Here is a 26,634-nt window from a genome sequence, read left to right as displayed (position 1 = left end):
ACATCTCAGGTACTGTCAAGTGATGGGACCATTACAGATGAATCTGTGAATGCAATTAGAAGCATCTTTATGTAATGTAGTTTTAGGTTTAAAATGGCCTTGAGCCGTCTGCAATCACTCAGAAAAGGGGGATTTTTGTACTTATTGTTACATACCTTTCACCCCAGTAGTCAGGACAAAGAAGGGATTTCTTCATTACAAGACCCCACTGCACCGCTGTTTACAACTAGCCCAGCAAAGAGACATGAAAGAAGCAGGGCAGAACAGTGACCATGCAATCCTAGGTAGGCTGGTGTGTTTCCTCCTAGTCCCAGGGAAAGGGATATCATGAGAGCACAAAAACCCCTTGCTCTTTCAGTAGAAGGGAAACAGTCACATTTCCCAAAGCCATCCTCAAAGGAATGGGAGAAAGGGATGGTGGTCAGATTCTGTACTGTGTAGAATAGGCTTTTGGCAATGTGAAGTGGAATAATTTTGAAGATCGTCCCCACCTGACCATCTCTAATTGTGATAAAATGTTACATGAAGGTTGGTATATACAGTATTTCAGACTGAGAAAAATTTAGTTCACAATATATAGTTGTAAAACTATGGCCCTCAAAGTAGAGGTAGGAGCAACTATTAAAAAGTTGGTAAGGTAGGGACCATGTGACATGGAATGAACCCTTTTACTGGACCTTCTGATCCAGCTATAGATAGTCCCGTAGATTAATCACATTGATCACCCTCGGACAAGATTAAATAGACTATATAAACGACAGAATTTGTAAGTTGTGAATGATGGAGGCTGAAAGCATCGCTGTAATAATACATAGTACAATCAGCCGCAGGGAGAGACTTGTCAGATTACACAGTGGCTGTCCATTTGTAACTGACACTTTTTTCTACATAAGCTGAGAAATCTGAAACATTCCTCAGGATCATAATTGGTGGAAGGAAGATGTGTGTGTGGGGAAGGGGGGGGGGCTTTGATGGAAAGAAAGGGGTAACCTAGGAGAGCTGAAGTTATCTGTGTCCCCCTCCTATGCAGGGCATTGGAAAAGAACTTCTTTTGACCCTGGCAGGTCCCAGAGTAGAGGGGGAGGGGCCAGAGTGATGTTCTTAAAGTGCCCTGGCTCCCTACTCCACTTCCAATAAGAACCAATGAGAGGCTATAGGCAGGAGTAGTAATCCATTATTTTTCCAGTGCCCTACCTCCTCCTGTTGGGAACATAACCCACCATAGGCGCCTCCTACTGCTGAATAAGAAATAGTTGTTACCATACTGTTACTTGGATTGGTAGAACACACCACTGTATCAACAAAATGTATAGTAAATGTAATTGACGCTAAGTCAGAGGTTTTCAAAAGCAGTCCTCAAGGCTCCCCAACAGTTCAGGTTTTAGAGATATCCATGGTTGAGCACAGATAGTTAAATCAAATTGACTGGGGTACTTAAGTCACCTGTGCTCAACCATGGATATCTCTAAAACCTGAACTGCCTTGAGGAACGCGTTTGGGAACCTCTGCGCTAAGGTCCAAGAAGACGTTACAATATGATCCTTATTACCCGATGAATATGTGCATACAGATAATAATATTAGATTGATAAATTTATTACATGCACATAATACAAAAATCAAAGAACAAGTTCATGCATATGAAGACAGTATATTCCCAGTCAATCCCAAACAAGTCTCTCAACCTTTATAGGTGCTGCACGGTGGGCTAGTGCTTATCATAAGCATAGAGGTACCGGGCCAAGCCGCTCGGCACCACCACAGTAAGCTTTTAGGGCTGGATCCGGGCAATAAATGCTGGTCTCTCCAAGGATGTGGCATACTCCTCCATATAACACGTTTCAGTTCTTCAGGAACGGATAGTATGCTAGTCAATGTGATGGGTAATTTATACCCCGCTACACTAACCTCTATATGGCCTACTGGGAAATATTAACCATAGCGGATTTGAGGCAAAGGGTTTTGGGGACGACGACACAAACCTGGTGTGCTAGTGGGGTTTTATAGACAATGTCTTGATTATCTGGAGGGGAGACTGAGTCTTTCAGTTCTTTTAATTCTGACCTTAACTCAAATTCCTCTATCATTAAATGAACTTTTATTGCAAGAAAAATGTATTGTTTTTTTTTTAGATTTTGTTATATATATTTTTGAGGAGGGTAAAACCTGCACAAAAACTCATAGAAAATCAACAGATTCAAACTGTTATATTGAGATAAATAGAGAGCATCACACATCTGCAAGGATCAATATTGGTATGAAGTGATGGATTTGTTACAAAGCACCTACTGCCATAAAACAACTTAATTGAGTGTTCAGAAAAGTTAAACAAACCCTAGCCAATAATGCAGAGCATTTTAGCGACCACATGTAGACCCTTACAAATGAATGATACTACGCATATGTTGAGCAATAGGTGATGCCCGATTCCCACCTGGAGTGCATAGTTTTTGGAGATCCTCTCCACCATATACGGAACTGTAGTCTGAAATATCTCCTTGAAGGTCAAAGGGTTCATCATTGTAAAAACACCAGCAAAGTGCTCCAGAACCTCCTTCTCCTCTTTCATCCGCACAGTTTGGCAGTTTGCAACTCGGATGTAGGTTTGTCCATTCCCAGCTATCTGGACCTAGAGCGAGAATAATTACATTAAGAAAGCACCACATCTTCCCAACGAAGAGGATGTGTGTTGAAGGTATCTGGCATTTAATTACAAATTGGGAGTCTTGCATCCGATTTCCGGATTGTTGTTTGGGTGGAAAACTACTAGTGAGATGGGCAGCAAGAAAACAAGATATTAAATAACTGGTATCTGGGCTCTCCATCACTGCCCCTTAAATTGGTTTCCCAGCAGTTGTTACACAGTGATGGTAAAATTCTGAGACACTCAGTAGTGAGGCAGATCACTATGTCAAACTAACCTACTTAAGAAACCAATATATGGATTTCTTTGCCAATATTGAAGCACTATGGTACATATGATGAGGAATTTGTCCATCCCTTGGAAGTTACAATAATACAATTCCTTTTCCAAGTGTAATCTAAGCCCACACTTGTCCGCAACATAGTATTTAGTGTAGAATATGAAACATTTTCCAACAATCTCAAAATTCCAGCATATTATTAGAGATATTAGGATACAACAGATTTACATATAATTGTACATGTTCAAAATGTTCTCTGAATCGCTAACAGTCTGAGTCACGCTAGCACATGTGAATAGCTACTGGCACTCCACTTATGGGCTATCATTTTGCCCTCGTCCCCATCCACTAAATAGAGTATCAGTATCAGATGGATACTTGATGTTGGAGCAAATTGGACAAGCCACTACAGCGACTACCATTGTCTTCTTAGCTTGGGAGAAGCGACGCTTACAGGCTCCAACAAGGTAGGGAACCTCACAATCTGCAATGGCCAAAGGAAATGGACTCTTGCATTCTACCACTGCAGGACAGGAAGGGTCACTTGATTGGTAAGATCCTTCTTTAGTCAAGTTCTAAATGTACAAAAGTTACCTGGTATATATCTAGCGCTTGCATGGCATATTTCACAAGCTTGATATAAATCTGTGTCTCTTTGGGTTGCAGTTGCTTGTTAGGAACAAACTGGGCTTCTGCAAAATAAGAGTGTGTTAGTAGGAAGCAGAATCAGGCAGTGAACGAATGTTACTTTACTGCTTAAGTAAACAGATTACCGCCAGGCGCTTTGCATGAAGTAATGCCCCACGTGATGGTCTTCACCCCACACACCAAGGTTTTCACCAAGCTCCGGCAGTCTGTCACTTGGAAGGTTTGCTTGTCCTCTTTGTCTTTCTCCCCTTGTTTGTCAAACACCATGAGAGGAACCTGGGTCAGAGGGGTGGAGGGAGCAGTAGGCAATGCATTGGCAGGAGTGGTCGGAGGGACGCTGGCCAAAATGGCATCCGCTGTACAAAGTTCAGACTGGGGCTTACACTTTTTGAAAATGGCAGATAACTGATAGCGGGCGATGGTATGGAATTTTAGAACAAATACCTGAAAGAAGCCATAAGAGGATAAGAGATGAAAATAGAAAAAAAAATCAGCATTCTAGAGATTTGCAAATAAGCAATAAGTCAATTGGGTCATTAAAGTGTAAAAATGCTCATTAGTGAGTAAATGAAATTAGGAAAAAACAACAACTGCTTAGCCTTATGTGCTACTGGTATAGAAGTTTGCACCACTGCATTAAGACTAACAGGTGTATTCAATATGGAGCGAAAACGCAGTTTCTGCAAGGTTTTCGCTCGGATGACGTAATTTTCGCCGCTTTTACTTTTACACCGTATTCAATTTGAACACTTTTCGCCGGTGCGAAAAGTATATTGCATTCGACCCTACGAAAAAGTATCACCAAGGAGTGGGTGGCGAAAAAAAGTGCAGAATTGGGGTTTTGGGGTGCAACATTTTGGAAACCACCCTGCAACCTTCAGACAGTCCCCCAAAGGCAAACGGTGTCAAAACATTTTAAAAAAAACCTCAGGAGACCCCAAAAAAATCACTTTCATTTTGGAGGCGAAAAAAAAAATTGGGGGGTACAAAGTTAAAAACTAGCGAACTACAAACTAGGGGGGTCCCCAAGTATTTTTTTCATTGCATGTGTATTTTTCACGTTTTTTTTAAATTTCACTTTAGCAACTTTTAAATATGCTCACCCCCATTTTCAAGTACCCCAAATTTGCTGGAACTACTTATTTTCTGCAAAAAAACCTTCTAAATACTATTCTTCACCACCTTCCCAAATCCCCAAAATAGCTATTGAGCATGTTTAAAAAACCCAAAAACCTTCAGCAGGGCTAATCGGGGGTATCCACAGTGATCCCCCATGTCAGAGTATCATTTTGGGAGTGTTAGGGTCATTTCCCCAAAAATCAGCAAAGTTTTCGCTGATTTCACATTCGCCGGGTGCCGTTTTCGACGATTTCATATTGAATACAGGTATAATCGGGGGCATCCGTGATACTTTTTCGGCAGCAAAAGCTCCGATGTGCGGCGAAAACTTCGACCCGCATAGACGTCGAAGTTTACGTTTCCTATTGAATACCCCTGTAAAATGTACTTTACCTCCAACATTCTCATTAGAATATCACGCCCGTTCCCATTCTCCTGTTCACTCTTTGAGCGTATACAATCCACCAGGTTGAGTAGAAGCTTGCAGGACATAGTCTGGATGCTGCTAGGTATCGATTCATCGTCAATGTTTTTAGCAAAGAGCTGAACGGCGAGCGACAAGTCATTCAGTGGAAGATGCTGTCGGACGTGATGTACAAGGTCCGCTAGTGTACTATATGCCAGAGGCCTGAGAGCAAAGCAATTGCATAGTAAGTCATACAATCTGTAAAAAAGTTGATCTGTATATAAAGACGAAAATCCTTGAGCAAAGTATTTTTCAAACTAATAGCTCTGCAAAACTTGATTTAGCTGTCATACGAGCATTTCTGTCTGGCTTCATGCAATTTGTATTGTATTTTTGTTTAGCTAACACAGGGCCTCATTCAGTGATGTACACTTATGCCACCGCTGCTGCGCAGCAATATGCAAATGTCGCAGCCGCTGGGATTTGTATTGAGACACCCAGCGGTGGCTTCGCAAATTTAAGAGCCTAAGTACAAAGACGCAGCATTGATTGCAGATCATTCAATTATCGGAGTTCTGAGTAACCCTATGGTAGAGCAGAATGGCCGCTGGAACGGAGACGCCAAAGCCAATTTTTCTGCGTACAGGATCGCAATCACACTCTACAACGCGCCCCAAATTAGATTCAACACTTCTGTCACCACTCGCCCATTACCTCCCTCAAACGCTCCCTGACTGTCAATCACTCTGCAGCCAATTCAGGACTGCGATCGCCGACAATAATGAAACTTGGCGCAAGACACCGCTAATCGTTCAACTGAATAAACATCAGCATAGTGTATGTCCATCACTGGATCAGGCCCATAATAAACTATTTGTCCTTTTTGCTTTTCTGTAGCTGGGAGTTGCTCATTGGGGTCATAAGGGTCACTATTATAAATCTTACACAGTAGTCAATTCTCAATAGGTGCCAGAGCTTGCTGTAAATACAGGTTCTGTGCTACAGACAATATCCAGGAACTAATAATAACAGTTATTGTTTTGCAGCAAAACACAAAGAACACAGAAATGTTTCTGCAAACATTTATCCCATATGACAATTTATGTTTAATATAAATATTTTTTTTCAATACAGTAAACATATATAATATATACATACTATACAGTTCTACACACACACACACACACATTATAGACCTAATTAGGTTTAATGTACTGCCAATCGTTACGCTCAGAATACTTACCGGAGAGTCTCCCGGGCTGTATATCCAGAGCCAATGAGAATCGATTCATCAAACAGCTTGTCCATACAGGGGATAAATTCTGAAATGACAGCAGACAGTCCACTTTAAAAATCAGAAATGGATGTTGGGTGGACCGCGCTTCACGGTGTGGTGAGAGGGGGGTCTAAATAAGTGTAGGGGCGGGGGGGGAGAAGATGTAGGGGAGGTGCTGCAACGTGTAGCAGGAGTACCTAATCCGGCTAGTAAAGAATGTATAAAGATAAGGGGTCCCGTGCGCTCCTTGGTTGTATGTGTTGGAAGGGGTTATTAGGAGGGGAAGGGTGGGGGGGTTCTCGGTGTCTCAATATGGTGGTATGTTGTGAGGTCCAGATTGGATTATGATGTGATGTTGTTAACGTACATCACTGTTTGTGTGTATGGGGGTTTAGTGGATGAGGTCTATTAGGAGATGGGGTGAGTAATGAACAGGCTGACTATGTTGTGTTAAAAACCAAACCTACAGTGCATCTGGAAAGAATTCACAACGCTTTACTTTTTCCACATTTTGTTATGTTAGAGCATAATTCCAAAATGAAATAAATTAATTTTTGTCCTCAAAATTCTACACACAATACCCGATAATGACAACGGTGAAAAATGTTTTGTTGAGATTTGCAAATGTAATAAAAAAAAACTAAGAAATCACATGTACATAAGTATTCACAGCCTTTGCTCAATACTTTGTTGATGCACCTTTGGCAGCAATCACAGCCTCAAGTCTTTTTGAATATGATGCCACAAGCTTAGCATACCTATCTTTGGGCGGTTTGGCCCATTCCTCTTTGCAGCACCTCTCAAGCTGATGTGTTTGTATTCTATGTGGAGTGATGCGTCCTACAGTGGACTAATAGGAAGGTATACTATTTGGAGATGACGGATTTAATTTCATTATCAATGTTTAGGCCATGTGGTATAAATGTTTTCGTGAAGCTCCATTTCAATACTTCTTTGGTTACCTTCTTAACCAGGTCACCCCCCTCCAGTTGTTTATTGCTTTTATGCCCATGAATTTAGTACCTATGGTGCCGCTATTGTGCTTCTCCAGGTAATGTAGTGTGACGTTGTGGTTGTCTGCTTTATTTATGATGCGGGACGCCGCCAACTGGATGGAATCCTGAACATTGACACTGAAACAATCCCGGTTCCTAAGTCTGTAGACCAAAGGTCCAGAAGGGGAACGTGCAGTAGTAAGGACCGCACTTAAGGAGCCCCCTGATAGGGTCTACCTACTTCCCAACCGAGGATTGCAGAGAGACATTATTTACAAAAGGACTGAGACATTGGTACTTTCATAATCCATTCTATCAACGGTTCCTACATCATAACCTACCTAGGGGAGCAATGTGCCTCGCCCAATAAATAGGTTTGGTTTTTAACACAACGTTGTCAGCTTGTTCATTACCCACCCCATCTCCTAATACATCATCCACTAAACTCCCATACACACAAACCTTCATGTACGTTAACATCACAGCAGAGACCAATCCGTACCTCACAACATACCACCATATAGAGGCACCGAGATTGATGTTACTGGTTCCGAGGGAACTCATAGGCTATACTATATTCCTATGAAATGGTGTTTGATATAAAAAACAGGCATCACCCATAGCATGTGATAGGTGAACTTCAACAGTGATCACATCAATATATAGTGTCACACCATTACATTCTCTATATGGGTAAGTCATACTAAGCAAAACACAGGACCACTGTGTTAACTAAAGTGTAATCATTAATCGGGTACATACGGCTTCTCAAATCCGTACTGAGAATGTGCTTGGCGGCAATCAGTAGCTCTTTCCGGAGGTGGGCAGTTTCAGGGGGGCAGTTGGTCAACAGTTGCAGCATGCCTTTAACCATTTGCTGGGAATGCTTCGCTACAGTGTCCTGTACAAAAAGAAACAACAGAGAAGATGTACATAAAACCCTCTATAAGGCCACGGGATGAAGATATAAAATTCTGAGAGGAAGTGTCTTAAAATTATATAACATACCTGATAGATTCTAATGATGTAAGCCAAAAATGACAACGTTTTGATCTGGGCCGCGATGAAGTCAGCGTAGAGTTCTTTATTGTATAGCTTATGTTGCCTAGGATTTAATAATAAAAAACCTGGAGACTTAAACTAACTTTTGCACTGTCAGAAACTATATGCACTCACGTGATTGAGAAATTATACACAATTTAGCTGTTTGTAGCATAACGAGTCATGGAAGCTTAACATATACGTAAACTTTCTATCTGTCCCAGAAAATACTCAACATGTTGTCTTTTTTTTTTTCCTCTGGACATAGGAAACTTTAACTTGTTTCAAAACACACAAAAACCATTGTTAGCAATACAGAACCATCCAATTTAGTAAAATGTTACTCTCAAAAATACTTGGAAGTGACACAAATGGTCGACAATAATTTGGTTGACACCAAAAGGTCGACATGGAAATGGTCACATTTTGTATTTGTTTTAATCCTCCCTCCCATTTCCTAACCGTCCCTTCTAGTGCCTAACCCTAACGCTCCATCCTAGTTCCCAAACGTCCCTCCTAGTACCTAACCCTCCCTCCTAGTTCCTAACCCTAACGCTCCATCCTAGTTCCCAAATGTCCCTCCTAGTACCTAACTGTCCCTCCTAGTGCAGAACCTTAGCCCTCCTAGTGCATAACCCTAACCCTCCCTCCCAGTGCCTAACCCTAACCCTCCCTCCCAGTGCCTAACCCTAACCCTCCCTCCCAGTGCCTAACCCTAACCCTCCCAGTGCCTAACCCTAACCCTCCCTCCCAGTGCCTAACCCTAACCCTCCCTCCCAGTGCCTAACCCTAACCCTCCCTCCCAGAGCCTAACCCTAACCTTCCCTCCCAGTGCCTAACCCTAACCTTCCCTCCCAGTGCCTAACCCTAACCCTCCCTCCTAGTGCCTAACCCTCCCTCCTAGTTCCTAACCCTCCCTCCTAGTGCCTAACCCTAACCCTCCCTCCCAGTGCCTAACCCTAACCCTCCCTCCCAGTGCCTAACCCTAACCCTCCCTCCCAGTGCCTAACCCTAACCCTCCCAGTGCCTAACCCTAACCCTCCCTCCCAGTGCCTAACCCTAACCCTCCCTCCCAGTGCCTAACCCTAACCCTCCCTCCTAGTGACTAACCCTAACCCTCCCTCCTAGTGACTAACCTTAACCCTCCCTCCCAGTGCCTAACCCTAACCTTCCCTCCCAGTGCCTAACCCTAACCCTCCCTCCTAGTGACTAACCCTAACCCTCCCTCCTAGTGCCTAACCCTCCCTCTTAGTGCCTAACCCTCCCTCCTAGTGCCTAACCACAAAAAAATCATGTCAACCATTTCCATGTCGACCTTTTGAACCTGTCACCCAAATCATGGTCAACCTTTTGTATGGAACCCAAATACTTTTAGCCTAGCAGTGGGAACGGACAATTACAACTTCCCATTACAGCAAATAACGACAAAACCTGTCAAATGTTATTGTATGGAGTAAAGGAGGCAGAAGGATGCGAGAGCGGATTCTAATAAAACTTTCAAGCTCACAATCAGGAATAAAAATAAAATAAAGTTAGTTATAAATTTTAAGTCAGCATTCGAGTAATATGGAAAAGAAACAAAATAGTGTGGACTTCCCTCTTAACTAGATCATGTATCTGCATGACACTAAATAAAAGCAGACATACCTGGCATTTGTGGAGACCTGGGTAACAATGGTATTCATTATCAATGGTACAAATTCTGACACCACATTGTGAATGTTTAATTTGTACAACTGTAGAAAAATGAAAAGAACAAAAGGTTAAAAAAAAATGTTAAATGTAGAGATAAAACTACTATAGCCCTCAAGTTCCCCAACAGCTCATGTTTTCTGGATTTCTGTACTCATTGCACAGGTGAGTCAGTCATCATCCAACCAGTTTTCAGAAATGCTGAAAACATGACCTGTTGGGGGTGGGGCGGTGGTTACTTGAGAACTGGAGTTGCACTATAGCAAATGGGATGCTGGCGCTTAGAATACCGACACCACAACACCTGTCAGAATCCCGGCGCCGGCATCCAGAAGTAGCGGGGTTAGGGGGAGGGTTAAGGTTTATGGTTAGGTCCTTGGGGGACAGTCAATAGGTCAACACGGAAAAAGGTCGACACACTAAAGGTCGACATGACATGTAAGGCCAACAGGTACAAATGGACGACATGGCTAAAAGGTCGACATTAAACTGGTCGACACATGGCTTAAGTTTTTAGCCCTAATTTCACCCTAACCCTCCCCTTGGTGCCTAACCCTAACCCTCTCTCCTGGTGCCTGACCATAACCATCTCTTCTAGTGCCTAACCCTAACCTTCCGGTAAGTGCCTAACCCTATCCCTCCCTCCTGGTGGCTAAACCTAACCGTTCCTAACTCACTGGTAAGTGCCTAACCCTAAAAAAAAAAAAAAGTGTCTGTATAACATCTAGGGCTCTATTTACTATAATCCGCATTTTGAATGCAGATTGTAGTGCGATACTACCGACTGAATTCGCATTGCGAATTCAGGCAATATCATAGGGATTTACTAAAAATGCAGGGACAGAGCTACCATAAAGCTCTGTCCCTGCGAATCCCCTCCGCACACTTATCACTGTATTTTCGCAAAAAAATACTCTGACAAGTGCCCGTGCATGCACCGACTGGCTGCCGCTAAGCCCCGCCTCAGCGATACCCCCCTCCACTCCGCGACACCCCTCCCTTAATTACACTTACCTCCGGTGATGTCCTCCGTGGCTCCTAACAGCTGACATCCCATCCTGCACTGGGACCTGGTCAGGTGACGACCGTGCCCCAGTGCAGGATGGGAAACCAGCTGACCGGAGGGATGACATCACTGGAGCCCCGATCTCCGGTCCCTGGTAAGCTTTTTTTTTTACAGTGCATCAGCGTGTGGTCTGTTTAGCCCACACAGCTGATCACTGGGGCCGGCTCCAGGATCTGCTCTGCCTGTTAGAGCAGAGTAGAAGTCCGGTAACCGGGGGAGACCCTGGATAACGCCACCTCCAGGTGACGTTATTATCACAGGGCTTTCCCCGGTATTTTTTCACAATTTATTTTTAGTAACTTTGGCCAGATCACATTTCCCATTACAATTATGGGAAATGCAATCTGCTTACTAAAAATAAGTGAAAATTAGGGCTTGGAGTAGAAATGTAAGAATTCTACTCCAATTGCCCTTTAGTAACTTTAGGTGATGCTAAAATAATGTGAAAAGAGTGTGAAAACACCCTTTTTCACTTTATTTTAATAAAAAACAAGAGATATGGTAAGAACTTACCTTTGTTATCTCTGTTTCTACGAAGTCCATAGGGTCCACAGGGTTGACCTTGGGGGTATAGGTTGGGAACCAAATCCGGGCACCACGCAGTTAAAGCTTTTAGCTCCCAGGATGCACTTGGGTCCACTCTCCCTATAACCCCACCCCCAAGCCAGAGGCACCTCAGTTTGTAAGTAGCCAAAGGCCGGAGGAGGAGAGAAAAAGAGAGAGAAAACTGGAACACTCGATAACCATACTCACAGAAATGGGAGACGGAAAACCGGTGACCAGCCACACAGCCCATTTGAAGCCAGGTGCGTCAGGGCGGGCGCCCTGTGGACCCTATGGACTTCGTAGAAACAGAGATAACAAAGGTAAGTTCTTACCATATCTCTTGTTTTCTACTTCAGGGTCCATAGGGGGTCCACAGGGTTGACCTTGGGGATGTCCCAAAGCAGTTCAACCAAGGGAGGGGACGCTCCTGTGCTGAGAGGAGAATCCGCCGCCAAAAAGGAAGCATCCGGAGAGGCAAAGGAAACCAATGCCTAGAACCTTAAAAAGGTGTGGACAGAAGACCACGTGGCCATCTAGCAAGGCAAAACAGCCAAGGCGCCACAGCGAGCCACCCACGAGGGTTACATGGCCCGAGAAAAAACAAGCATTAACAACAGAAAGGCCTACCCATGGGTAGGCCCCTGAAGAAGACATACGAGGCCGTCCAGCCAACATTTGGCCATAGGCCGGCCATCCTTTCCTGTTAAAACCAGAAATCTCAGACCACCAACAAGGAGTCCGATTTCCGTCAGGAACTTGAACGGATCACATAAATCCACAGAGGCCGGACCACAGTCAATGAGGCCACACCAGCCGAGAGGACTGGGGACTGAATGGCCTCACCATAAGTTCCAGAATAATATGGAACCTAAAAATCACTAAGAAGAAACACAGGGTGAGAGCAACTCACACCCTGACAAGATGCCCTCCAGAAGAGGGAGCCACATGAGAACGCTCCCAATTCCGACACTCACCTGGGTGATATAAACTCCCTGAGAGAAAGAGAGAAAGCCAAAGCAATAGACCATGTAATGGCTATCACAACCAGCGGTTCCATTAACTTTCCCCGGAGTTAACGAAGAACCACTACTAACTCCCAAGGAATCCCTAGGGAGGACAAATGGAGGCATAATCCAGAAAACACTCCAAAGGATGAACTGGATACCAGAGCGGAGCAAATTCAATATCTTAATCATACTGACAGTGTAGAGATCCGCACTGTCAGGAAGGCCAGGCCGAGGGTGAAACCCAAGCCAGCCGGAAGGAATGCCAGAATATCTGGAAATCCTGGACACCAGAGGATCATATCGACAAGTATAATACCATAAGAATTATGGCTGCCACAGTTTGCGGTAGGTCCCAGCAAAAGCTGATCCATGTGCTCTAATCATTCCAACGATGACAAAGCCAGGGAAGCCGTAAGACCACTGTAGGAACGCAGTCAAAGACAAAAGACCCAGGTCCAAGGCAAACCCCAGGACCCTGAGACAACAGGTCTGGGCAGTGAAGCATCAGGAATGGAGTATCGATGGAGAGACTCCGAAAAACCAAGTACCCCTGACATCTGGGGCAATCAGGAGCCACCAGCAGGAAAGCATCTCCGTCTCGATTGAAACACTTCCCTCGAGGAAGAATGGAGACTGGAGAACACAGGTACGCAAATTGGAAGAACCACTTCACCGACAAAGAGTCACTGAAGGTTGCTTCAGAATCCCCAGAGTTGGACTGTAACACCATAGTGTGATAGAGTCAGAAGGCCATGAGGGTCACCTCAGGAGGACCCCCCCCCTGCTCACCAGGAGATGAAACCTCTCTTGGGAAAGAGACTAGTCCCCTGGATGCACGTCGTGACAGCTGAGGACTCCCGCTTCCCAATGGAGAGCACCTGAAATGAACACTGTCGAGATGGTCGGGAGGAGACCCTCAGACAATGTCCGAATGTATGACATACCTGACATTGCCACCCAACGAACAGTATTGCTAAAAAGGAAGCCACTGTTCTGACCCTGTCGGACTGAACTTTTTCAGGTTCACCGGGAAACAAGGGCTATGCCAGAGTGAAGGCCCAAGACAGGCTAAAGTTCCAACAAGTTAATTGACAGGGTGGAATCGACAGACATCCAACTGCACTGAAATGGATGCGAACCAGACACTGTCCTTAGCAAAGAATACCCTGGACGAGATGGCCATAGTCACCCGAAAAGGGACCGACTTGCCTCCGGGGAGAGCATCATCGTTTGAACAGTGATCAGACAGAAAAAACTTGTTCCATCTGGAGATAAGCCAATTATGGAAAGGCCTGGAATGGAACTAAGCCCATTCCACCCTTCCAAAGGCAGACACTGAATAGTGGACCATGCATCCCAGAGTGCAAAGACATATGTCGACTGCGCAGACATCCATGTACTCTTAATGGAAGAGTGGAGATGCCGTCTTACGCCAGAAGAATTCTCAGATTCTGAGAATCCAGCAGGGCTCCTAGGTGAAGAATACCCAGAGAGGGATGCAGGGAGGACTTTTTCCCCATTGATTAAACGTCTGCACCCTGAAGAAGCCACGGTCAACCTGACCCGGCTGTAAAGTACCCCGGTGATCCTGCTAAGAGCAGGAGGCCATCCAGGTACAGGAGCATTGGGATATACTGAACAGAAGAACTGTCAGAAAATCCAAAACGCTGGTAAACCCCTGTGGGGCTGAGAGCAGTCCCAACAGGCAGAGCCCGAAAAATCATAAGTGCTGTGATACAGCAAACCTCAGTCCATGCTGAGGTAAGGTCTCTGTAAGTACCCGTAGGCACGCGTCCTGTATATCCAGTGATACCATAAAGTCCCCAGGTTCCAAACATAGTATGATGGAGCATAGGGATTGCCTCCTGAGCCCAGGTAGCTTTAGGAACTGGTTCAGGGAATTGAGACAGAGAATAGGCCAAAGAGGACCATTCAGCCACCGCACCAGAAAGAAAGCAGAACAACCAGTCCCTCGCTGAGAAAGTGGGGATGGCCCAATTAGCTCCGCTTACCGCAACAACTGTATAGCTTTCTGGATTTGTAAGGCCCTGTTCCGAATAAGGGCCTGCGTACCATCACATGGAAATAGGCCGCCTGAGCAAAGAGAGTGCGTACCCTCCTACCCACGTAGCCGCGGCAACTAGACACTAGTACCGGGCAAACTGAGAAATCGCCATCTCCCAGTGGTAGGCCTGTCTCGTCAGGCTGACGATATATTCAGAAGCAGGATCGGCTGGCAGTCCAGGCCTGCTCGGAACTGGATATGTCGGCCCTTGTAAAGGCCGACAGTCTATGAAGAAACAGACCTTTAGGCTGACCCAGAGGACAAAAAGACTTAATAGTCTGAGGCCCCGTAGTGAGCATAGCTGACGGCGGGAAATTTGTACTGCCACTGTCAAGGTCAGGACCCAACAAGATATACCCAATAGATGGTATCTGCACCTCTGCATTCCCTGAGCGCAGCCATAGGGTATTACGGAGGATACCGTCGCAGCCGGAACTCTGAAAGTTAGGAGCTGGTATCCAATATAGGCATGTCCACCTATGACAACTGCATATATTACGTGAGCGACCAAATACATTTGAACCCCAGACGTGTTGGAGGGGAAAAAACATTACAAATGCATCAGCTCAGTATGCAATAGTATTAACCAACCATGCTATAGCCATGGTAGGATGGGTAACAACCCCTGAAAGCGAGTATACTGATTTCAGGCAGAGTTACCACCTACGGATCAGAAGAATCCGACCACGCAGGAATGGGATGCGTAGTAACGTCTGTAATCCGATGAGTAACACGCCCATCCACCCCAGGAGGGGCTCATGATGACCCTCAGGGAATTTGGGACAGGAGACCAAACACTGTTGTAATACCTCATATCTGGCAACAGCCAGAGTCCCGCCATGCGATCCACCCGCTAGTCAGCAACAGGGACCCAGAAGGCACGTAATACTGAGGGTGTATGATACAGGTGCAGGTCAACATTCTCTCTAGCCAGAATGGGCCTGCTACCAGCCCCAAAGCAGGGATAATAATACCTGAAATAGGCTTCCCCCCGTGTAAGAGGGAAAGAGCCCACAACAGTATCCAGTTCCCGGTAGAGCCAAGTGGGAAGTAACCACAGGGCGTCAACCACGCCAATTTGCGTTTCATAGAAAAACGACATCCACCCGGGGTGGCTGTTGTGGTAATCCCTGCAAGGGGCATGACAGACTATTGTGTCACCAGGGGGAATTCATATACTCGAAAAACCCCTGTAGGGAGCGGTAGTCTGTGTCACAGGGGATGTGCAAGAAACTGCGAGATACCCTGAGATGAAAAAGGGCAGTATGGTGAAGTAACCCCAAGTGAGGTACAACAATGGGGCCCGCCCGGCGATCCGCAATTAAGAGGATCCCGAGAAAACAAACCGCCCAAGGGGGTCATGAAAGGGGCCGGCACCCGATGACGCCACATACAGAACCCTTTAAGAGTTAAATCCTCCGCACTAACACCTGCAGCACATGGCTTGCAGGATAGTAAAAATGGGTGCAGTATAACGCTCTATCTCCTGGTCAGACATATCTGACCAAGCCTTGTGATCAAGCAGCGCTATACTGGTCCTGACTGATACTAAAAATTAGCTGCAGGGACTCATTTTCAGCGTATGCAACACACAGTTCCACTCAAAATATGGCAACGTGCAGCACGCAACAGTATGTGACAAACCTCACAAATATTAACAAGTATATAAATGTGAGGTCTCAGAACCACCCCAAGTACAGCTGTATTAGGGCAGATAAGGAAAGGGATAGATATACACTGACAGGTGAGAGAATAAAGTACAGTCAGCACTAGCATAAGTCACATACAATGCAGATATATACATATATACATAAACATGTCATAATATACTGTACTATGACACTGCATTCAGCTGCCCAGATTCAGTGTCTGGGAAGGCTACAGCGCTGTGTACACTGACCTAATGGTGAGGTACGCAGGGGGACTGGACCAACTGCCATCTCCAGAGATTTCTGCTGCACCACAAGAAAATGGCCGCTGGAGACCTCAGAAGAAGCGTGGCCCGTGGAGGAAGCAGCTCAGCGACGCCAGACTATAGATACTGAAAGGCGCGCTGAGCTGAGGGGAGGAGCCTCTGTAACAGGGAAGGCTGTCTCCCCTGGCCGACAATTAACCCCCGGGACGCCGGCTCCCTGCACCGAACACTAAGTCCCTGGTGGTCTAGTGGACACACGGGGTATGGGGGGACCGCCGCCACTGCCGGCACCTCCGGTCTGTCCCCAGAGACCGGAGGCACAGGACTGCATTTCAAATGCGCGGATCACCGCAAGCGGTGACCCGCGCCTTACCTGCTCCCCGTGGATCCGGCAGCAGTCCTGGGCGCCCGCAGAGTCCGGCTAGTACAGACTCTGGGGTCCCGCTGAGATCCCCAGATCTGTACTGGCGTCTCAGCACCAGCGGGGTGACGGAGCGGCAGCTTAGACGTCCTATGGACAGTCTGACGCTGCCGCTCTGAAGAATCCAAAGGAAAAATTAAAAACTCTGTCCTTTAGAAAAAATAAAGCTTAGTGGCTGCTAATCAGCTCCCCACTGCACTAAACGGTGACCCGAATCCGGCCGGGCACCAACGTAAACTGAGGTGCCTCTGGCTTGGGGGTGGGGTTATAGGGAGAGTGGACCCAAGTGCATCCTGGGAGCTAAAAGCTTTAACTGCGTGGTGCCCGGATTTGGTTCCCAACCTATACCCCCAAGGTCAACCCTGTGGACCCCCTATGGACCCTGAAGTAGAAATAATGTTAATAAATAGAGCCCCTAGTGTCTATCTAGACAGTGTTGGGATGCAGATATCAGGATTTTGACCACCGGCATCCCGTACCCATCCCATAGCAAACTATACAAAGCTCTATATGATGTGTATTTCATGCTAGTGTCCTTATTTCATTAATGCAATCAGAGTTATGTTATTCAGGCAGATGTGGGTAATTGTTGTACTTGGTTAGATGCTATGGGATTATAACACAATACAGAATGAATGAATAAAAGCAAGCATTAATAATTTATCTATTTTAAAGTATCTGAAAATATTTAGGGGTGTGGGGTGTGTGGAGGGGAGAGGGTTGGTAGTTTAGTTCCACCTACAGAACTGTGTAAATTTCATGATTATTGTGACTCCAAATCAATAATAAAAAAAATAAAAAAATGTCCCATAATGCAGCCTACAGCACAATCAGTACACATAGACACTTACATGATGTTTACTCCACTCTTCTCAGTTCTAAACTACACATGAGGCTCCACGTTTATTGAAATGAAATAAACCCACTGCTACATACTACGTCATTCACATATTATAATCTCATTTAGGTTCCAGGCCTTTTGTCAGAGGTGCACAATCTCTGGGTCTGCACCCAAGGTGGGGTCTTGGAATTTAGGGTCAAAAACCATAAAATACCCCAGGATGCTACTAGAAGCTGCTGCAACACACACTGAAGGGGGAATATTAGATTCCGAGTAGGACGTATCCGCATATACGGACCGATTTTGAGGATTTCAGCATAATGGACGCACGTTGGCAAAAGTAAGAAATCAGTGACTGCGCATGCGTCGGAATAGACTAATACTAACTGAAGGAGATTATTACGGATTGATTTGTCTGTGGACGGACCATACTTTCCATGAGTTGGGCATTTCTGGGCAGCCCCATGATCGTAAGGGACAGACCCAGTTTGTGGGAGTGTTGTGGGCAAATAATCAACTATGTGATCGTAGTGTTCGGAGATAGGACGCCTGCTTCTGACTGATCTTAAGCACCTAGCACGGGGCTGGTGCACATCCAGATACTAACGGATTGCGGTTGCATCTGCAGATGGAATCCTAGTGGGCGGGAATATGCTTCCACGTTTATTACACGGATTTTCGGTACACTTTGGCCGATTCTTGTATTTGCATATAAAAGTAGAATGCCATGGGAGTACGGAAGATCGACCACTGATATGGACGACTCCAAATCAGGACTTGTGTAATCAAATTAGGACACCATTCACATGTCCTTTTAGAACACACTAAAACAAGAGAAATACAGATGCTGCTTTCCCTTTACACTAGGGGTGTGCAATAAGCGGCCCCCCAGATGTTGTATAACTACACATCTCAGCATGCCATGAAACAGTCTTGCTATTTGGCCATGATAAACCTGTTGCAAGGCATGCTGGGATTAGTAGTTCAACAACAGCTGGAGGCAATAACCTACTGAGACTCTGCCTTACCTGGTACATGAGGACAACTATTATCGGCAGCTCCGCCAGCACCTTAAGGGAGAGGGAACCCTTTGGGATGATTGTATGCTGTATGAGAAAGACAGGAGACAGCCATGAACACCACAATAGCCAAGTCACCAATATATAATCTAAAGGCCTCTCGCTATACACAAAAGTCACACAATTATTTTTGCATGCAGGAAAAGTAACTTGCACAGATGGCAGCTCTGACCAATGACAAAGACAGAATTTTAAAATCTTTTTGGACGTAATCTTACTTTTAACAGATTCCTTCCCTGCATAAAATCTTGCACTTTTGTTTGTAGATTTTTATAAACCGGAAACCTATCAGGGGGGGGAGAACGCGGCCCTGGCATCCCCATTACTTACCGTTCTAGTTTCACTGTCATCTCTCTCCGGGTTCACTTTGACTACAATAGTGGAAATCATGCCGACCATTTCAGGAGCAGGGACAGTGTTTTCGGGAATCACTGGGGGGTTCTCAAAGTAGCGGTTCTAGAATTAGAGAGGTAAAAGGGGTTTCTTTACCAATCAAAATAAATATTTCTTCTATTATACATTTCACAAAACTCAATATACAGAAGAGAAAAAATTAATGATAATATAATATACAATCTTATATGTATATGGGAACAGACACAGTAAGGCTAATTCAGAAATGCACAAGACGACTGTTGGACTAGCCAGAATACAGAGACTCCTAGAAGTCCCAGTTTATGATCATACAAATCCAATAGAACTTAATAAAATATAAGATCCTTGCTAAAGTCTAAAAACAAGTACAATTGCAAGACTTCGGTCTGGTTTCTATTGAAGGAACAATTTCCAGATGATGGATTCTGAATAAGTCTGGCTACAAATGTATTATTAATATAATAATGCGGGGCAAACCATGATCGAAATGATTAAAATTGCTGCTTACGGAAAAATATCTGGAAAAAGAACATCCTTGAATGATCTTCTAGAACAGGCCTGGCCAACCCGTGGTGCTCCAGCTGTTGTGAAACTACAAGTCTCAGCGTGCTTGACAAGCTGATCAGTGAGAGGGTATGCAGAGACACAGGTTGGCCTGCTCTAGAGATAATTTAGCCATGAAGCAGTTTATTAGCAGAAATATTACAAATTTATAGCCAAACACTTACCACGACCTTTGGAAGCTCTTTGTAAATCTGTCTCACAAAGTCTAAAAAATGATGAATCTAAAACACATTTAAAGAATGAAATAAATCAATGGTTAATTCATCTGAAGCCATACTGTGAATGTACTAAAGCAGAATAATATAAATAGCGAGTGTTCATGAGGATATAGAAAATGTTGATATAGTAATGCAGGGACCATCCAAATAAAGCCACATCACCTCAATTTCACAGCGTGTAATGCATTTACCTCCTGAGTAATAGGCGGCCGGAACTGCTTGTGTAGCTCAATGATGATTCTCAAACAGATCAGAACATTCTCCTCATTCTCGGTCTTCAAAAATAAAATATTTGAAGGTTATTTTACAGCACGTGGTTGTATGTTACAAGAAATGAATGCATGCAACATGTTTTGCTTTAATATTAGTGACCATACCTCGAGGAATCGGAACATGACGGACAGAATGTTTTTGGTGTGGGGCCGCAGGTGTTCATTGGTAGGGATCCGGTGGATTATTTCTAAGACTAGTTTCCGCAGTTGCTGTAATAAAAAAAAAAAAAAAAAAATCGCCATATGTTAGATCTTTTACAGCAATAATCTATTTTTCTGCAGTGTAATAAGGTCTTTTAGCTTGATTAAAAGATCAAGACTAATACAAACAAAACCAACATCCGATTGACCTGTATTTACTCACAAAGCTGCCTCTGCTCACACTGACAGCAGCAATGACTGACACAAAATACATATAGACTAAATAAAGACTTCATGACTAAATCAAGCACCAGAAGTAAAATAATCTAACGAACCAAATCTTAAAGCACAACAGCACCATAGTCGAATAAACGACTAACAAAGTATGGGAGTTTTCCATCGGTAAGTATCATCCAATAAACCTGCAGTATTGCGTGGATTCTTTAATGGTGCTAAGCATACTCAGACAGCATGGGTGCAGCCCAGACTATAATTATGTACAATACCAATACCTGAGCAGGTTTCTCCTGTAGGAACTGGACTTCTCCATCTTGTAGGAAAGTAAGAAACCGTGGGATGATGTGCTCCAGGAAGGTGGAATACTGGCCGGAGGTGGTGACATTCTAGGAGGAAACAAATGCTTATGAAAAGCCCCTTACACTTGGCATAATATCCAGTCACAAAGTACCAGTCATTATTCAGGTATTCACAAGTTACAGTGGTCCCATTAATTTAGAGGCAATAAGTATTATTACATATGTAAGATAATACACTGCTAGAACCTGAAATGCAGATATAATCATAACTGACAGATTGGTAGTGACCCACTCATGGCACCTTAAGTCAGGAGTTCCGGAAATTACCAGCCAGATCACTGTTTAGGGTTATTAGTAGGGGGAGTTGGCAGTAGTAGGGCACACCTTGCAGAAGAGGCCTTATCACCGCTAGCTGCGAGCGTCATGAGATTAGGGCACACACTACGCTGGTAGAAGACTCCCTGATGCAGTCTCCCAGGCCAATTCTGTTTGTATTAGGGACATGTTTTCCATCCCCTTTAATTATGAAACAATTCTAGATTGGGGAGCTCAGAATTATACCCTTTTCCCATCGAGACGAGGACCCGAGAAAAACTAGGCCTGTTTGTGTGATTGGGTTGACACTGGTTATCTGACCTATATATTGCTGGATAGTTACAGCAATCAGATCTTATCAGTTTTGCTCTCAGCGCCCAATGTGAACTATTACCACACACGCTGCACAAGCACACACACATACACAAGTCTGTCACTCACAAAACTCACGTCACATTTTTGTGGGCTCAAGACTGATTGTCTCATCATTTTGCTGTTTTATTTATTTATTTATTAACAGTTATTTATATAGCGCACACATATTCCGCAGCGCTTTACAGAGAATATTTGTCCATTCACATCAGTCCCTGCCCCAGTGGAGCTTACAATCTATATTCCCTACTACATGTACACCCATATACACACTAGGGTTAATTTGTTTTGGGAGCCAATTAACCTACCTGTATATTTTTGGAGTGTGGGAGGAAACCGGAGCACCCGGAGGAAACCCACGCAAGCACAGGAAGAATATACAAACTCCACACAGGTAGGGCCTTAGTGGGAATCGAACCCATGACCTCAGTGCTGTGAGGCAGTAATGCTAACCATTACACCGTCTGTGCTGACCTTAAGGGTTAAAACCCTTAAGGTCAAAAGCATAAACGCTAGCAACATAAAAGAGTAATTGCAGGTAATTTAATCAACAAAGATGGACATATACATGGCAAAACCTCAGGTGACATCCAAATAACCTGATATTGCTGCAATTGTGGTTTCAAAAGGAGCAGGATGATAAAAAGTCCTGTTATCCTATCATACTCTGATCAGATCATCAAGCATGTCCATAAATGCCACTGAAGTCTGGCTACTAATAGTCTATGTATGTAGTCATCTATCAACTGTACTACAACTCCCCCATAATGATTGGAACTTATTAAGTTCTTCAGCTAGATAGTAAAGGTCCAATTGAAAAGTGATTTTGCCTTTCGGGCCTAGAAGCAGGATTGGCCCATTTGCGCCAGCACAAATGTCAAGCGTTCATCAATAGCTACTGGGAACCAAGACAACATCCCTCAGAAACAAACTTAGATTAAATTAAATGATTCTATAAAATATATTGCAATTAAAATCACGCTAACCCAGAGGCCCCCAAACACATACCTCAAAGTTTTCACTGACTTCCTGCATCATTTTCAACTTGGTTTCATCCGCTGTAATATTTAAGCAAATGAGAAGTTATTTAGAATACAAAAGGAAAGGCTCAGTGGAATGGCAATAAGTTACCACAATTACGTATCCATTTTGGGCTTGCATACACAGGCTTTTACTTTGCATTCAATAGGTTTAGAAAATGCACGTTAAATGCTTACTTTACTAGTTCCAAAAAATGCATGCAAGGGTATGGGACCTACACACACACACACATTTTTGGACACTTTCAATTTTGATGTTGCCTGCAGCATTCAGAAGCGTTAACTCTCCGCAAAATAAAATGGAATACTATGGGAAGTCTTACCAAATACATAGTACACTATGCTGCAGGAAACCTATAAGATATGGTAATGTGAGGACAAACTGCAGGGTCTGTCTACGTTATTTTTTTATTTTTCACTACCTGGTTTCTGAATGCAATTGCTGGTACACAGAACATTCAACTAGTTGCCCCCCATGTGGCAGCTTTTTTGTGTATACATACGTGTGTTGACATCTGTTAGAGCAGCCACAAACTGGAGGTATTTTTTCATGAGGGTGGTCTGGTCGACCACGGTGGGCCCTGATGGTGGTACAAATGCCATTTTCTTTTGTTCCGTTTACCAGTTCAATAATAACAGATGCGTCATCCCACCTGTCACGGGAAGACATAACCATACAATGAGAAATCATTCAACTTACTCAATCCTTTTATCCAAATAACTTTCTTAGCATCACTGGGAAATAAAGGAGGGAATTGGCCAAACCGCCGGTGGACGTCTCCATACAAATCCAGGCTGCGACATTTGCATATTTCCGCATAGCCGCAGCGTTCGGAATCGCAGAAGTGACAGCATTTGTATATTTTTACTGAATCAGACCCTGTATTCCATCAGTTATCGCCCATGGACATTGCTACATAAATCGATTGGGTGATTGGACTAATATGTGTGGAAAAGTATAAAAGAACCGCAGACAATCCTATGTCATATGTTACTGCTCAGCGTGGATTATGCGTTCATTCTATTACCCATACTTCTGTTATCACCATTGCACTGGACATTATTTATTATCAGTTCCTTATATAGCTCGCAAACACTCCGCAGCGCTTTACGGAGAATATTTCAATCAATCATTTACATCAGTGCCTGTCACAGCGGTGCTTATAATCTATATATCAATATCATGCTGAGTCAATACGAAAGCAATTTTTGTAAGTTAACCTGTTCAACAACCAATCTCATAAATTAATATACCCTTATATTATATGTAACTGTGTTCTTAATGCTTCAGCCGTCTATGCTGTGCCGTTCTGCAGAAGTGCTGAGGTGGTGAAATGGTTAAAAAAAAATAAAAAATACATTCACTCCCGTGGGCACTTTACAACAACGGACTACCTCCTGGCAAAGGGGTGTAGAGAAGTAGGAATTTCAAGTGTGTAGAAAGTTCCTGCACACACAGTACTACTTAGAAGAGCCTACAGTATATAACCCATCTAAATGTAATATGCAACATGGTTACGCCAAGTAAAATTAAATCAATTAATTGTGAATTAGTTAAAAAAGTGATTAATATATAGATACTGTTCCCACCAACCTTGTACCCCACCATTAATGTTTTAGGGGTAATCTAAGTTGAATGAACAGGTCATCATGTACGAGGGACAAATATAAAATATCCTTCACTCTAACATTTGCCTGCCAGCTATCTAGGCAGCCAAAGATGCATAGGTTCCTATACAATTGGAGCATGAATAATGTCTACACAGGAATATAATAAGACCTCCAAAAGAAGTGTATTTATTAAGAAAAGTATTAACATTTTTATTACAAAACACTTTGTAGAGAATATGTAATAATTCACAGCAAACTCTGCCACACTGGAGCGTACAGTATAAATTATCTACCACGCAAACACAAATATAGACTAGGAACCATTTTCAGAGCATTGCTGTATTGTTGGAGGAAACCAACGCAAACACGGTCAGAACAAACAAACTTGCACATCTAGTGCCCTGGTCAGGAAAGAATCCACGGCCCTAGCGCTGCGAGGTAGCAATGCCAACTACTGTGCCACCATGTTTCAGGGCCATGATCTGTTCTTCATATACACCAGATAAAGGCGTCACACCCTTGAAAAGCAATGCCTCAAACCTTCCTGGACACACTTCTTTTGAGGCTTTCATCAAGTTCCTATGTGCCATTTGGGATCATCAATATCATTGTTATTCATAGGGTGCCACCAATTTCATTGTACTGGACAATCTTGCAGATATATTTCTGAATGCAATAAACAGAGAATGACTGGTCCATAATACTAGTAACACATACATGAATAGTCATGAATTGTACAACCAAACAACTGTATAAGACATGATATCCAGGGTCATATGAGGTAGACAGACATAATAGAGTAGATAATCTTGACTATGAAAGCTTACAATCTAGTGATAATTCAAAATTCTCACTGGACATTTAAGGCACAGACCCCGGCACGACCCACTGGGCCACCCAGGGCACAGACCCCAGCACGACCCACAGTGCACCTAGGGCACAGACCGTGGCATGGGCCATAGTACACCTAGGGCAAAGCCCTCGCCACGGCCCACAGAGAGTCTAGGCCACAGACTCCAGTGCTACCCACAGAGAGCCTAGGCACAGATCACCTACACTGCCCACAGAGCACCTAGGCAAAGTGCCCATTAATTTGCCTTTTGGCAATAGCCTTATGGTAAGGTATCCAGCCCAGCACGCCCACAATATTTTGGTGCAGCATCCAGCTTACATGAGACACAGCTGGTACACAATACATGGCCACAGAACCTTTCCTGTGTGATTATAATACATTTATCCCCTGCAGCGCCAGGCACATCGCCAGCAACTGCGGATCAGGGCTACCATTGTGTATGAATGGCCGCAGCACCACCCCCATCACCAATGTATAAACGTGAAAGAGCTCAGGCCGCACACCCCCAAGCCAGCGCCCATCACACACTCACACTGCGAATCCCACAGCCATAGCCCAGGACAGCGCACCCGCACTCACAGCCAATTCTCACCCTACGGCCACTAACGTCTTACCGGCTCAGCCCTCCACCGGTGGCAGCAGCACATCCGCCGCCTCCCGCTCAGCAGCACACACAGCTCCCCAATCCCGTCCCAGCAGCCACTGCGCGAGTGACTAGGACCGGTGCACATTGCTGTCGCCATACAGCGTTTGCATCTAGCAGCTTCCGTGTAAATCATCACTCAGGACCTGCATTATGATTATCATGGTCTCCGTAACTGCATGTAATGATTAGTGTATAAAAACCGCATGCATGTAACAGGGACTATATTTCCGTGCGGAGTGATATTTTACAGAAGACAATAGTTTTGGATGGTCTTTTACTTCATCGGCTAGCGACGGCAGCATGAGAAGTGCGCAGCGAATGCTCATTGGCTATTGCGATAATACCGGTTACTGTTGAGAAGGCTGCTGCCTACCTGTACACAAGAGTGTTGTGTGTGTCTCCGCTGCTCCTGAATGCTGATGTAGTCTACAGTTCACTGATCATAGATACAGTTAATCTCACATTTATATCACTAATTTATATATTCGGTTCAAGTTTAGAACATGGGAACTAAACTGCTTCAGAACATAGTTCAGAATATTAAGTAAACTAACACTTTAAACGACTACTTCTTAATGTAAGACTATAAGGGGAATCAGGTGTGAGTTTGCAAAAGGCATTAAACTAATACACTTCACCTTCATGCGCGCA

The 26,634-nt window shown here is 44.2% G+C and overlaps 1 protein-coding gene across 1 annotated transcript in view; it reads right to left on the bottom strand.

Annotated features, from left to right (window-relative positions):
• Window positions 1-26,105, bottom strand: part of TRRAP (transformation/transcription domain associated protein) — a 159,652-nt gene extending 133,547 nt beyond the window's left edge. Inside the window, exons 1-17 of the mRNA XM_088451971.1 lie at window positions 25,952-26,105; window positions 23,377-23,526; window positions 22,842-22,891; window positions 21,123-21,233; window positions 20,575-20,679; window positions 20,389-20,472; window positions 20,144-20,200; window positions 19,371-19,496; window positions 18,990-19,067; window positions 10,056-10,144; window positions 8,376-8,472; window positions 8,130-8,268; window positions 6,340-6,418; window positions 5,084-5,318; window positions 3,697-4,015; window positions 3,518-3,615; window positions 2,434-2,628 (exon numbers count right to left, since the gene is read on the bottom strand). Coding sequence (XP_088308097.1) covers window positions 2,434-2,628; window positions 3,518-3,615; window positions 3,697-4,015; window positions 5,084-5,318; window positions 6,340-6,418; window positions 8,130-8,268; window positions 8,376-8,472; window positions 10,056-10,144; window positions 18,990-19,067; window positions 19,371-19,496; window positions 20,144-20,200; window positions 20,389-20,472; window positions 20,575-20,679; window positions 21,123-21,233; window positions 22,842-22,891; window positions 23,377-23,476 — 1,962 coding nt within the window. The 5' untranslated portion in view covers window positions 23,477-23,526; window positions 25,952-26,105. The remainder of the gene's footprint in view (window positions 1-2,433; window positions 2,629-3,517; window positions 3,616-3,696; window positions 4,016-5,083; window positions 5,319-6,339; window positions 6,419-8,129; window positions 8,269-8,375; window positions 8,473-10,055; window positions 10,145-18,989; window positions 19,068-19,370; window positions 19,497-20,143; window positions 20,201-20,388; window positions 20,473-20,574; window positions 20,680-21,122; window positions 21,234-22,841; window positions 22,892-23,376; window positions 23,527-25,951) is intronic.
• Between the last annotated feature and the right edge of the window lie 529 nt (window positions 26,106-26,634).

This window comes from Taudactylus pleione, unplaced genomic scaffold (genome assembly GCF_031769625.1).
Source record: "Taudactylus pleione unplaced genomic scaffold, aTauple2 ptg000032l, whole genome shotgun sequence".
NCBI classification, from domain to species: domain Eukaryota; kingdom Metazoa; phylum Chordata; class Amphibia; order Anura; family Myobatrachidae; genus Taudactylus; species Taudactylus pleione.
The sequence above is the reverse complement of the archived record's forward strand: the minus strand, read 5'-3'. Positions and strand labels throughout refer to the sequence as shown.